Source organism: Scyliorhinus canicula, chromosome 26, assembly GCF_902713615.1.
Source record: "Scyliorhinus canicula chromosome 26, sScyCan1.1, whole genome shotgun sequence".
NCBI lineage: Eukaryota > Metazoa > Chordata > Chondrichthyes > Carcharhiniformes > Scyliorhinidae > Scyliorhinus > Scyliorhinus canicula.
The window spans coordinates 22,683,733-22,698,278 of NC_052171.1; the positions used below are offsets into that span (position 1 = coordinate 22,683,733).

Sequence of the window (14,546 nt, forward strand, 5' to 3'; positions counted from 1 at the left end):
TGGGGGGAGCAGGGCGGTGGGGGTGGGGGGGGGGGCACCCACTAGCCCAATTACCCATGTACGTGTGCTGTATGCTCAGTGAGGTTTACAGCAGCCCGGAGGAAAGTCCCAGTTTGTCAAACTCACCGGAGTCATTTTAATCCCCTCCCCCCCCCCCCCGCCCATCCGTGCGGACAGGAGGCTTGGGGACATATATGTTGACAGCCCACCTAGTTCTGCCAGTCTGACAGAATCAGAATGTCGCCATTCAGCCCCTTGCCTCGGTGGCCCGGTGTTTCCTCTGCTTCCTCTGAATAACGTTCTATTTGTCTTACCGATTGCGTGGGTCGGTCTCTCGGCTTATCTGTCTCTCAACCTTTCCGCCTGTCTCTGTATCTTCCTCGCTGCGCCTGCCTCTCTCATGGATATCAATCAACCTCTCGAATATTGACACAGCTTTACAGATTGGCAAATGCCCGGCCGAGCCCCACATTCCCTGCCCCTCGTTGAAGTACTGCAGCGCCTTGCCGATACTTTCCGCAGCGCAGGCTGGCCAGGAAACCCTCCCGTTCTCACCACCCGCGGATCGAGAGGATTTGTGGGCTGACAATCGAGCCGTCTGGTCTCGGCATTGATGCCACCATCAATTCACTCGAGACAAGAGTAGAAGTAAACCGTGGCTTTAATAAACTTAGAACAGTGCCTGCCTGCGACTGATCGAATATTGAGAAACGCCTACAGGTCGACTGCTCTTTATACCTCCCTTCAAGGGGAGGAGCCATGGGCGGAGCCCCTACATGCCCCAACACGTTCTTCTATGGATAATGCCAGACATTGGCCCATAGGAGAAGTCCACAAGGGCAACAGCAGAGCACAGATACAAATACAATGGTGGATTATTGGTATAATACATTCACCACAGTCATGAACACACCTTCCCTGCCCACCGAGTCCTGGAGTGGGAGATCGAACGCCGAGCCCCTGGCCCAGAGCTACCTCTGCATCACAAGAGCCCAGGTCAAACAGAACGTGCCAGAATCAATAACATCCGCATCATCAGCTCTCAGACATGTGTCAATGCCAGGGTTCTGACAGCAAATGGAAATTGGCCTGAAATCAATTGGACGGTTTCAGGATCAAAGGGATAATGAGCTGCAGCTAAACAATACAACATGTTTGACAGGGTGTCCACTTCCTGTCCTTATTGATTGGAGATGTGTTAGATCTGAGTATCTATTGTCCGTGACATACTATCCCCACACCGCCCACCGTACTCAATAATCCAGTCCACCCACCACGATGGATACCGCAGGAATTCTGCCAGTCGGTTGGGAATTCTCCATCAGGACTCATTTCCACGGCGGAGTGAATTGATGTATGGGTGACCACACGGTTGTCGCTGCGAAGGAGGTACTGACGGTCTCTCGGCAGCACAGGAAGATCACACCAGCAGACAGGACTGAAAATTCCACCCAAAATATTGTTTCCTTCCCACTTCCCTTTTGTCCATGTGAAAGTTTCCTGTGTCTGCCTGTAAGAGGCCCACCTTTATCCTTGCTAATCTTTTCACAGACCTAAAGAAGCTTTTACACTCTGCCTTTATGTTACTCACCACCTCGCATTCATATCTCACTCCCATTCGACGGCATTACCATCGCTGAATCCCCCACAATCAACATCCTGGGGGTTACCATTGATCAGAAACTGAACTGGACCCAGCCACATTAATACTGTGGCTACCAGGGCAGGTCAGAGGCTGGGAATCCTGCAGCGAGTAACTCCCTTCTGACCCCCCAAAGCCTGTCCACCATCTACAAGGCACAAGTCAGGAGTGCGATGGAATACTCTCCACTTGCCTGGATGAGTGCAGCTCCAACAACACCCAAGAACTCAACACCATCCAGGACAAAGCAGCCCCGTTTGATTGGCACCCCGCCCACAAACATTCACTCCCTCCACCACCGACGCACAGTGGCAGCCGTGTGTACCGTCTACAAGATTCTCTGCAGGAACTCACCAAGGCTCCTTAGGCAGCACCTTCCAAATCCACGACCGCTACCATCTAGAAGGACAAGAGCAGCAGATACCTGGGAAGCCCACCACCTGGAGGTTCCCCTCCAAGTCACTCACCACCCTGACTGGGAAATATATCAGCCGTTCCTTCACTGTCACTGGGGCAACATCCTGGAATTCACTCCCTAACAGCACAGTGGCTGTACCTACACCATATGTACTTCAGCAGTTCAAGAAGGCAGCTCACCACCACCTTCTCGAGGGGCATTTAGGGATGGGCAATGAATGCTGGCTGGCCAATGATGGAATCATCAATTCTACGGACACGTGCTTGTCGGATTAGAATAGCGGTTTTAATATACTTACAACAGAGCCAGCCTGTTAGCCGTTGAACTTTCGATGAACTGGTCGGCTGGCTCTGTGGCACGGATCTTTATACAGCAGCTCCAGGGGGAGGAGTTCTGGGCGGAGCCAAGGGGGGAGCCCAGTACAAACTCTCGAGTACTCCCAGAGCTACTCCCCCTGGTGGTCAGGTAGTGCAACTGCACTTACAATATTGATACATGTATATACTTGGAACAGATTATAATACCGTGTGAATCTCATTCACCACAGCCAGCAACGCCCACATCCCAGGAACGAATGAAGGAAAGAATGATTAGCAGCAAGCTCCTCCCAGGCATTAAGGTCAATGCTGCTGCCCTTGAGGATGAGATTGGAGTGTCCTGTTTGCCCCCCCCCCCCCCGGAATGCTGGTCACTTGAGGAAATGTGGGGTCCGGAGGGAGATGGTTTCCAGCCATTGAGATACAGTGCTCAGTCCAGGGAGGCTGGTTTGGCAGAGTTCAGGTGGCCATCAGCAGACTGGTAGCACGGGCAGAGCCACAGGGCAGGTGCAGTTCCCGTATCAGCCTCCCCGGACAGGCGCCGGAATGTGGCGACTAGGGGCTTTTCACAGTAACTTCATTGAAGCCTACTCGTGACAATAAGCGATTTTCATTTTCATTTTCAGTGTGCATATGGAGAAGATGGAGAGGTTATCTCAATCAAATGAAATCATAGAATCACAGAATTTTACAGTGCAGAAAGAGGCCATTCGGCCCATCGAGTCTGCACCGGCCCTTGGAAAGAGCACCCTGCCTTTTGTTTTCAATTAAGGGGCAATTTAATGTGGCCAATCCACCCAACCTGCGCGTCTTTTGGACTGTGGGAGGAAACCGGAGCACCCGGAGGAAACCCACGCACACAGGGGGAGGACGTGCAGACTCCGCACAGACAGTGACCCAAGCCGGGAATCGAACCTGGGACCCTGGAGCTGTGAATAAACTGTGCTAACCACTGTGCTACCGTGGCCCCTGTCATTTTCAAGGCAGTGGAGAGAGAGAGCGAGAGAGACCTGGTATTTGTGGAAAAATCTGTGGAGGTGGCTGACAACAGCATGAAAAATGCCACGTGCGACCCTCAGTTTCAGACGGCACTGACAATGATACTGACAATAAGGAATTCGAGCTCCACTCTGCTGGAGCATTGTGTCCAGTTTCCTGCTGTGTCACTTCAGGGACAACGAGAAGGAGAGGGTGTGGAGGGGCTACACTAGAACGATCCCAGAGAGGGGTTAGTGTCGTTGAAGTGGAGAGGCTGGAGGGGGTAGCATCATCCCCCTTGGGGCAGAGATTAAAATGAAATTTGAAAGCGGGGGTTTAAAAATCATGAATGCTGTGTAGATAACTTACAGCACGTTGCCACAATCCGGCACCCACTGCCTGGGGGGGGCAGCTTACCAAATTTCATCGTAACTATCAAAAGGGAACTGGGAAAATACCTGAGAAATAAAACGTTTACAGTGTCTTCGGGAAAGAGCAGGGCTGAACATAGAACATAGAACATTACAGCGCAGTACGGGCCCTTCGGCCCTCGATGTTGCGCCGACCTGTGAAACCATCTGAAGCCTATCTGACCTACACTATTCCATTTTCATCCATATAGGTGGCGGAGGGGGGGATTAACGTGAAAGGCCTTTCAAAGAGCTGGCACTGGAATGATGGGCCGAATGGGCCGCCTCTGGCCTGCGTCATTCTCTGAACGCGGGAGCTTACTGTGGAGGAATTGGCTGCGCAGGTTCAGAGCAGTTGGAGATCTCGGGAAGGGATGGAAGATGGCCCTTCCAGCAGTGACACACTCCCTCCGGCAGTACTGGAAGTGTCAGCCCAGGTGAATGGTGCTCAGGTCTGTGGGGTGAGGCGCCAAGCCGTGACGGGCTGGCACAGGGGTGGGGCCGCTACCCACTGAGCTGCCACTCACCTACGTTGCTGTGACATTCTTCAGTACAACACTTGAGCGAGATTTCAAGAGCACCGTTGTATTTTGTTTCCTGTTCCACCGGTCCTGCTGGTTAGGTTTGTAAACGGGCAGCGGTTGATATGCTGCCTCAGCCAATGGGCGAGGATAGCTCTGTCGTTCCAAGTCCCTATTGGCCGTGAGTGAGCCCAGACGCAGGTCCAGCTTCCCCGTTCAGTGTAAATTCACCCCCTTATTCTTCCTCCCAAAGTTTAGCATCTTTGACATTGTCTGTCGTTCATCTGCAACTGGGCACCCAGCCCAATGTATTAGTCTCTGTGTCTTAGAATAGGACTCCTCCAGTGCAAAAGGAGCCCATTCGGCCCATCGAGTCTGCACCAGCCCTTGGAAAGAGCACCCTACTGAAGCCCAACCCTCCACCCGATCCCCGTAACCGCACCAAACCTTTTTGACTCTCAGGGGCGATATATCACCCCTTCGGCCAGTCCACCTAATCCGCACATCTTTGGACTGTGGGAGGAAACCGGAGCACCCGGAGGAAACCCACGCAGACACGGGGAGAACGTGCAGACCCTGCACAGACAGCGACCCAAGCCGGGAATCGAACCTGGGTCCCTGACGCGGTGAGGCAGCAGTGCTAACCACTGTGCCTACCCAGGACTTCTTCCTGCAGTGAAGTTTCTGATACATTTGGCCATGTTCCTTACTTTACCAGCTTTCAGATCGATCACACTGATCATATATATTGAGCGGATCGATAATTCCAAGTGCTGTCACCATTTTTGTAAGGGCCAACGGGGCAGTCAGTCCCAGCAACAGCACCAAAACGACAGATCAGATTATCTTTCCTTTGACTGGTGCTGGCTGTGGCGAGGTGAGGGGCGCTAGGGGAATGCAGCTTCACGTCAGCCTTGGCCTTTGGGACAACGCTCCAGCGTCAGTGGGGCACACCCCCCGAGTGCCCAGCTTTGGGTTCTGCAAGCAGGTCTCCGGAGTGGGGGTTTAAACCCAGAACCGTTCTGACTCAAAGACGGAAGGACTGAGCCAGGGCTGACGCTGAGCCACTCTGCTGCTGTGATGCCAGCTACCGGTGTTCAGATTATTGTGCTTCTTGTTTCATTAACACACGGACAGCAATAAATAACACGTGTTCAACTTATCTGCCCCATAGGGCAGCACGGTGGCGCAGTGGGTTAGCCCTGCTGCCTCACGGCGCCGAGGTCCCAGGTTCGATCCCGGCCCTGGGTCACTGTCCGTGTGGAGTTTGCACATTCTCCCCGTGTCTGCGTGGGTTTCGCCCCCACAACCCAAAGATGTGCAGAATAGGCCACGCTAAATTGCCCCTTAATTTAAAAAAAATGAATTGGGTACTCTAAATTTATTTTTTTTTAATTTATCTGCCACATGTTCACGATGAAGAGTTGACACCCCATTTATTGCCACTTCTATTCTGCTCAACAGACATTGGGACAGGATTACTGGGTGAGTGTATCACCAGCAGGGATTGACCGTCTCCACCCCATCTCTAATTTAAAGTCAGGGTTCTCGCCTTTGTTTTCAAATCTCTCCAAGGGATCTCCCCTCCCTACCTCCGTCACCTCCTCCAGTCGTACAACCCTCCAAGATATCTGTGTCTTTCCGAAACATCTGTGCTTTTAATCGCCCCGCCATTGGGTGGACGTGCCTTCAGCTGCCTGGCTCAAAGGCAGCACGGTAGCACAATGGTTAGCAGAGTGGTGCACAGCGCCAGGGTCCCGGGTTCGATTCCCGGCTTGGGTCACCGTCTGTGCGGAGTCTGCACGTTCTCCCCGTGTCTGCGTGGATTTCCTCCGGGTGCTCCGGTTTCCTCCCACAAGTCCCCGAAAGACGTGATGTTAGGTGAATTGGACATTCTGAATTCTCCCTCTGTGTACCCGAACAGGCGCCGGAATGTGGCGACTAGGGGCTTTTCACAGTGACTTCATTGCGGTGTTAATGTAAGCTTACTTGTGACAATAAAGATTATTATTCCCTGGAATTTCCTACCGAAACCTCTCCACCTCTCTTCCTCTCTCTTCGCCTGTCCGATCCTCCTTGAAAACCCGCCTCTTTTACCAAACATCTCTCCGGACATCTCTTTCATGATCTGTCCCAGATACTTCTCAGATTAAGCATAGAACATAGAACAGTACAGCACAGAACAGGCCCTTCGGCCCTCGATGTTGTGCCGAGCAATGATCACCCTACTCAAACCCACGTATCCACCCTATACCCGTAACCCAACAACCCCCCCCCCCAACCTTACTTTTTAGGACACGACAGGCAATTTAGCATGGCCAATCCACCTAACTCGCACATCTTTGGACTGTGGGAGGAAACCGGAGCACCCGGAGGAAATCCACGCGGGTTCAATACAGAGTAAAGCTCCCTCTACACTGTCCCCATCAAACACTCCCAGGGCAGGTACAGCACGGGGTTAGATACAGAGTTAATCTCTCTCTACACTGTCCCCATCAAACACTCCCAGGACAGGTACAGCACGGGGTTAGATACAGTTAATCTCTCTCTACACTGTCCCCATCAAACACTCCCACAACAGGTACAACACAGGGTTAGATACAGAGTAAAGCTCCCTCTACACTGTCCCCATCAAACACTCCCAGGACAGGTACAGCACGGGGTTAGATACAGTTAATCTCTCTCTACACTGTCCCCATCAAACACTCCCACAACAGGTACAACACAGGGTTAGATACAGAGTAAAGCTCCCTCTATACTGTCCCCATCAAACACTCCCAGGACAGGTACAGCACGGGGTTAGATACAGAGTAAAGCTCCCTCTACACTGTCCCCATCAAACACTCCCAGGACAGGTATAGCACGGGGTTAGATACAGAGTAAAGCTCCCTCTACACTGTCCCCATCAAACACTCCCAGGACAGGTACAGCACGGGGTTAGATACAGTTAATCTCTCTCTACACTGTCCCCATCAAACACTCCCACAACAGGTACAACACAGGATTAGATACAGAGTAAAGCTCCCTCTACACTGTCCCCATCAAACACTCCCAGGACAGGTACAGCACGGGGTTAGATACAGAGTAAAGCTCCCTCTACACTGTCCCCATCAAACACTCCCAGGACAGGTATAGCACGGGGTTAGATACAGAGTAAAGCTCCCTCTACACTGTCCCCATCAAACACTCCCAGGACAGGTACAGCACGGGGTTACATACAGAGTAAAGCTCCCTCTACACTGTCCCCATCAAACACTCCCAGGGCAGGTACAGCACGGGGTTAGATACAGAGTAAAGCTCCCTCTACACTGTCCCCATCAAACACTCCCAGGACAGGTACAGCACGGGGTTAGATACAGAGTAAAGCTCCCTCTGCACTGTCCCCATCAAACACTCCCAGGGCAGGTACAGCACGGGGTTAGATACAGAGTAAAGCTCCCTCTGCACTGTCCCCATCAAACACTCCCAGGGCAGGTACAGCACGGGGTTAGATACAGAGTAAAGCTCCCTCTACACTGTCCCCATCAAACACTCCCAGGACAGGTACAGCATGGGGTTAGATACAGAGTAAAGCTCCCTCTACACTGTCCCCATCAAACACTCCCAGGACAGGTACAGCACGGGATTAGATGCAGAGTAAAGCTCCCTCTACACTGTCCCCATCAAACACTCCCAGGACAGGTACAGCACGGGATTAGATGCAGAGTAAAGCTCCCTCCACATTGGTTTAGAATCGACAGCAGGGAACCACCCAACTGCTCCTTCCTGCTGTTGATATTCCACACATGCCTCCTGCCACCTCATCTCACCTCCCCCTATCAGCACATTAGGAAAGATAATACTGTAGAAGCTTATTGTTGATTGAGAGGGGAATTCATTACCAAGTCGGGAGGTTCTGCTTCAGTTGGATAGGGCGTTGGTGAGACCACATCTGGAGTATTGCGCACAGTTGCTGGAGGAGGTGGTGGAAGCAGGGACGATAGTGACGTTTAAGGGGCATCTTGACAAATACATGAATAGGATGGGAATAGAGGGATACGGTCCCCGGAAGGGTGGAAGATTTTAGTTGGGGCGGGCAGCATGGTCGATGCAGGCTTGGAGGGCCGAAGGGCCTGTTCCTGTGCTGTACTTTTCTTTGTTCTTTGTTCTGTTGGTCTCCTTATTGTCTGTGAATGTGTCAGCAGGTTTACGGTGGAGCTCAGTTGGCTGGGCGGTTGGTCCGTGATGCAGAGCAATTGCCGAGCCGGCTGAGGTCTTTCGTGAAGGCCCCGCCTTCTCGCTTTTCGCCTGAGGTGTGGTGACCCTCCGGTTAAATCACCACCAGTCAGCTCCCCCCCCCCCCGCCCCACCCTCCCCCCCGCCCCACCCTCACAGGGGAAATCATCTGGAACAATGGAGACTCACTTCCGAGACTAACACTAGAAATGGGGGGGGGATGTTCTCCCTTTGGGGAAAGGTTGCCAAGGCAGGGGTTGTATGGGCGGGGGTTTCGAGAGTAATAGATTGAAACGTGTAAGATCCTTCCGGGTATTGACAGGGTGGATGTGGAAAGGATGGTGCTAACTGTGGGAGGATCCGGAACTCAGGGACGCCGTTTCACAATAAGGGGTCACCCAATTTGGACAGAGAATGAGGGAGAATGAAGGTGGTGACTCTCTGAAACCCCCTTCCTCAAAAGGCAGTGGAGCAGAGCCTGTGAACATTTTTAAGGCAGAGCGAGATAGATTCTTGATTAACACGGGGGCGAAAGGTTATCGGGGGGGGGGGGGGGGGGGTGGTCAGCAGGAATGTGGGGTCGAGGTTACAATCAGATCGGCCGTGATCTCATTGAATAGCGGAGCAGGCTGGAGGGGCCGAATGGCCTCACTCCTGTTCCTGATCGGTACGTCCGTCAGTTGCTTTCTTTCGGGGTGTGTCCACTCAGCTTCCCCTTGGCTGGAATTGGCAGCGGTGTGAGAGAGCGCTGCGGCAGCGCGAGACTTTGCTTTCTTTGTCAAGGATGCAAAGTTCTGGAATGTTCACCTGGAAGCAGACGACTTTCATCGCCATGTCATTTGCCAACCAAATTTAGTTCGGGTAAGAAGGTTTTGGGAATTAGAATGAACGTGCTTCAATGGCATCTTTCCCTTCAGACACCGAATGAAGCAAAGAACGCTTTGACTGGTGACACAAATAGTCTGGCCCAGCGCGAAGGCCGGTCAAATAAATACTCTCTGTTTTTGGCCACCTTGCCTGCAGGATGTAGAACGTTCGTCCTCATCAAATCCTTCACAGCATCAGAACGCCGTAAAGTGTTTTGCAACCAGTGGAATGTTTCTGAACTGCCTTGTGCACAGTAAGATCTCACAGGCAGCCGTGGGATCCTGAAGCGGCAGCTGGAACTCTGGATCAGGACGTTCTGACCTCGGGCCGACATTTAATGATAAGCACAGCCTCTCCCACAGCGCAGCCCTCCCCCCCCCCCCCCCCCCCCCTGGACTGTCAGCCTAGGTTGTAGACTCACTGGGCAGAATTCTCCGACACCCCGCCAGGTCGGAGAATCGGTGCATACCCCGACTGCCGTCGCGCCGAGCTGGTTGGCGCCGATGGGGCCGACTCTCCGCACTGCGGAGGATTGCTTTCCTTGTGAAGGATGCAGGGCCGGCGCGGGGGAGAAGGCCACTGTTTGTGAGCTAGTTGGCGCCGGCCCAGCTCTGCGTGCGCGGATCCCGCAGCGCCGGGCGGGGGCCGGGATTGGCAACGAGAGCGGCGTCGGCAACTCTGCTTCAGACGCACTGGGGGCAGATTTAAACCATCTGGACGCGGGGCTGGCTGGGGGGGTGGCAGAAGCCATGTCTTTCTCCCACCCCAATATCGCCTTGCATTGACGTGACAAGAATTAGACGGGGTGAGGGGGGGGCTTCTCCAATCCCGCGCAGAGTGTCCACGCCGGCGTAAACGTCGTTGCGTTTTACGAGGGGGTGAACGGGCCGCTCCCAGGATGAATTCTGGCCCTTACAGGAGGCCGGCACGGAGCTGGAGCGGTCCCTGCCTCTCCAGAATCAGTGGGTTGGCCGCATAGAGTGGCCCACGGCTGGCACCATGCCAACCACGCCGACGCCAATGTCGCCGATTCTCCGCTCAGCGGGGAATCTCAGTGGAGAATCCCGCCCAGGAACCTCACTTCCCTGATTCCTCTCCACGCCGTGCTCTCCACCCAGGAGCTTGCCGCAGCTTATCTGGCACGCTCTCATTTCAAAACATTCTCTCAAATCACCCTCACAATTCACCAGGCTACACTTCTCCAGCCAGCGAGCGGGCAGACTAACATCGAGGAGAGCCCTCTGGGAGGATCGCAGCGAAATCTTAAGAACATTCACTCTTTTAAAATTCACACACCCGCTGCGGCATTCACAGGGTCAGTACTGAGGGAGCGCCGCACTGTCAGAGGGTCAGTACTGAGGGAGTGCCGCACTGTCAGAGGGTCAGTACTGAGGGAGTGCCGCACTGTCAGAGGGTCAGTACTGAGGGAGTGCCGCACTGTCAGAGGGTCAGTACTGAGGGAGTGCCGCACTGTCAGAGGGTCAGTACTGAGGGAGTGCCACACTGTCAGAGGGTCAGTACTGAGGGAGTGCCGCACTGTCAGAGGGTCAGTACTGAGGGAGTGCCGCACTGTCAGAGGGTCAGTACTGAGGGAGTGCCGCACTGTCAGAGGGTCAGTACTGAGGGAGCGCCGCACTGTCAGAGGGTCAGTACTGAGGGAGTGCTGCACTGTCAGAGGGTCAGTACTGAGGGAGTGCCGCACTGTCAGAGGGTCAGTACTGAGGGAGTGCTGCACTGTCAGAGGGTCAGTACTGAGGGAGTGCCGCACTGTCAGAGGGTCAGTACTGAGGGAGTGCTGCACTGTCAGAGGGTCAGTACTGAGGGAGTGCCGCACTGTCAGAGGGTCAGTACTGAGGGAGTGCCGCACTGTCAGAGGGTCAGTACTGAGGGAGTGCCGCACTGTCAGAGGGTCAGTACTGAGGGAGGGCCGCACTGTCAGAGGGTTAGTACTGAGGGAGGGCCGCACTGTCAGAGGGTCATTACTGAGGGAGTGCCGCACTGTCAGAGGGTCAGTACTGAGGGAGTGCCGCACTGTCAGAGGGTCAGTACTGAGGGAGTGCCGCACTGTCAGAGGGTCAGTACTGAGGGAGTGCCGCACTGTCAGAGGGTCAGTACTGAGGGAGTGCTCCACTGTCAGAGGGTCAGTACTGAAGGAGTGCCACACTGTCAGAGGGTCAGTACTGAGGGAGTGCCGCACTGTCAGAGGGTCAGTACTGAGGGAGTGCCGCACTGTCAGAGGGTCAGTACTGAGGGAGTGCCGCACTGTCAGAGGGTCAGTACTGAGGGAGTGCCGCACTGTCAGAGGGTCAGTACTGAGGGAGTGCCGCACTGTCAGAGGGTCAGTACTGAGGGAGTGCCGCACTGTCAGAGGGTCAGTACTGAGGGAGTGCCGCACTGTCAGAGGGTCAGTACTGAGGGAGCGCCGCACTGTCACAGGGTCAGTACTGAGGGAGTGCCGGACTGTCAGAGGGTCAGTACTGAGAGAGTGCCGCACTGTCAGAGGGTCAGTACTGAGGGAGTGCCGCACTGTCAGAGGGTCAGTACTGAGAGAGTACCGCACTATGGGAGGGTCAGTACTGAGGGAGTGCCGCACTGTCAGAGGGTCAGTACTGAGGGAGTGCCGCACTGTCAGAGGGTCAGTACTGAGGGAGTGCTGCACTGTCAGTGGGTCAGTACTGAGGGAGTGCCGCACTGTCAGAGGGTCAGTACTGAGGGAGTGCTCCACTGTCAGAGGGTCAGTACTGAGGGAGTGCTGACTGTCAGAGGGTCAGTACTGAGGGAGTGCTGTACTGTCAGAGGGTCAGTACTGAGGGAGTGCTGTACTGTCAGAGGGTCAGTACTGAGGGAGTGCCGCAGTGTCAGAGGGTCAGTACTGAGGGACTGCCGCACTGTCAGAGGGTCAGTAGTGAGGGAGTGCTGCACTGTCAGGGTCAGTACTGAGGGAGTGCCGCACTGTCAGAGGGTCAGTACTGAGGGAGTGCCGCACTGTCAGAGGATCAGTACTGAGGGAGTGCCGCACTGTCAGAGGGTCAGTACTGAGGAAGTGCCGCATTGTCAGAGGCTCAGTGCTGAGGGAGTGCCGCACTGTCAGAGGGTCAGCACAGAGGGAGTGCCGCACTGTCAGAGGGTTAGTACTGAGGGAGTGCCGCACTGTCAGAGGGTCAGTACTGAGGGAGTGTCGCACTCTCAGAGGGTCAGTGCTGAGGGAGTGCCGCACTGTCAGAGGGTCAGTACTGTGGGAGTGCTACACTGTCAGAGGGTCAGTACTGAGGGAGTGCCTCACTGTCAGAGGGTCAGTACTGAGGGAGTGCCGCACTGTCAGAGGGTCAGTACTGAGGGAGTGCCGCACTGTCAGAGGGTCAGTACTGAGGGAGTGCTGCACTGTCAGAGGGTCAGTACTGAGGGAGTGCCGCACTGTCAGAGGGTCAGTACTGAGGGAGTGCTGCTCTGTCAGAGGGTCAGTACTGAGGGAGTGCCGCACTGTCAGAGGGTCAGTACTGAGGGAGTGCCGCACTGTCAGAGGGTCAGTACTGAGGGAGTGCCGCACTGTCAGAGAGTCAGTACTGAGGGAGTGCTACACTGTCAGAGGGTCAGTACTGAGGCAGTGCCGCACTGTCAGAGGGTCAGTACTGAGGGAGTGCCGCACTGTCAGAGGGTCAGTACTGAGGGAGTGCCACACTGTCAGAGGGTCAGTACTGAGGGAGTGCCGCACTGTCAGAGGGTCAGTACTGAGGGAGTGCCGCACTGTCAGAGAGTCAGTACTGAGGGAGCGCTGCACTGTCAGAGGGTCAGTACTGAGGGAGTGCCGCACTGTCAGAGGGTCAGTACTGAGGGAGTGCCGCACTATCAGAGGGTCAGTACTGAGGGAGTGCCGCACTATCAGAGGGTCAGTACTGAGGGAGTGCCTCACTGTCAGAGGGTCAGTACTGAGGGAGTGCCGCACTGTCAGAGGGTCAGTACTGAGGGAGTGCCTCACTGTCAGAGGGTCAGTACTGAGAGAGTGCCGCACCGTCAGAGGGTCAGTACTGAGGGAGTGCTGCACTGTCAGAGAGTCAGTACTGAGGGAGTGCCGCACTGTCAGAGGGTCAGTACTGAGGGAGTGCTGTGCTGTCAGAGGGTCAGTACTGAGGGAGTGCCGCACTGTCAGAGGGTCAGTACTGAGGGAGTGCCGCACTGTCAGAGGGTCAGTACTGAGGGAGCGCCGCACTGTCAGAGAGTCAGTACTGAGGGATGCCAGACTGTTGGAAGGACCTTTTCATAGGAGTCAGATGTCGGAGACCCCATTTGCCCTCTCAATTGGTCACAAAAGATCCCACAGAATTATTTTATTGAATGTTCAGAAGCAAGAGTTATCCCGTATCCAACATCACATTGTGGTGATTTCTCACTGCTGCGTGCTGCAGCTTGCTGTGTGCAAATTGGCTGCTGCGTTTCGCTCAAATCCAACTTCCAGAAAGTACTGGAGCGATGGAGGAGTACTCTGTGATGTGACAAGCACAGTGGAAAGGCCAGTTCTCTGTTTCTCTAACATCAGAGCTCAGTATTACTGCACTGCAAGCTTGTCAATGCACATTTCAATAAACGAACCGAGCAAGAATTTTACACAAATGTTTTACACTTTCAAACCCCCCCCCCCCCCCCCCCCCCCCCCCAGGTGCTGAAGGAGGGAAACTCGACAAAATAACCCCCAGCAGCTGCCTCAAACTGCCAAATAAAACCAGTTTCCAACCACCCTCCCTCTCCGACCTCCGCACCCCACCCCACCCCCCCCACACCACCACCATCGAACGAAAACTCAATACCCCAAATCTCCCCCAGCAGACATTGCAAAGGGTGTTTCAGAAAGCTCCTTCTTACCTTTCCAGACTTCTGCTGAATGTGAAAGACGCCCTGTTTTATGGCCTCTTCCATTTCGCAAGGTACATCCTCCTGTGCCAGAGTGCGATGGGTTCTGAGATGTCACACAGCCTGAGTTCAGGAACTGTGGTTTCGCTCGCTGCTTGCCGACGTCAGCTGCCTGCCTCACCCTGTGGGGCTGTCGCCACAGGCAGCCAGCCCTTGCTCTCGCCGGCTCGCACCCCTTAAACCTCGCTGCTCGCACCCCCTCGCCTGCCCCCCCCCCCCCTTCCCCCCCGAGATGCAGGACGCTGGCAGAAGCAGCGAATAGCGATACAGACG

The 14,546-nt window shown here is 54.5% G+C and overlaps 1 protein-coding gene across 1 annotated transcript in view; it reads right to left on the reverse strand.

Annotated features, from left to right (window-relative positions):
- Positions 1-14,292, reverse strand: part of LOC119957292 (docking protein 2-like) — a 50,710-nt gene extending 36,418 nt beyond the window's left edge. Inside the window, exon 1 of the mRNA XM_038785128.1 lies at positions 14,226-14,292. Within this exon, the coding sequence (XP_038641056.1) occupies positions 14,226-14,279 (54 nt within the window). The 5' untranslated portion in view covers positions 14,280-14,292. The remainder of the gene's footprint in view (positions 1-14,225) is intronic.
- Positions 14,293-14,546: the final 254 nt, after the last annotated feature.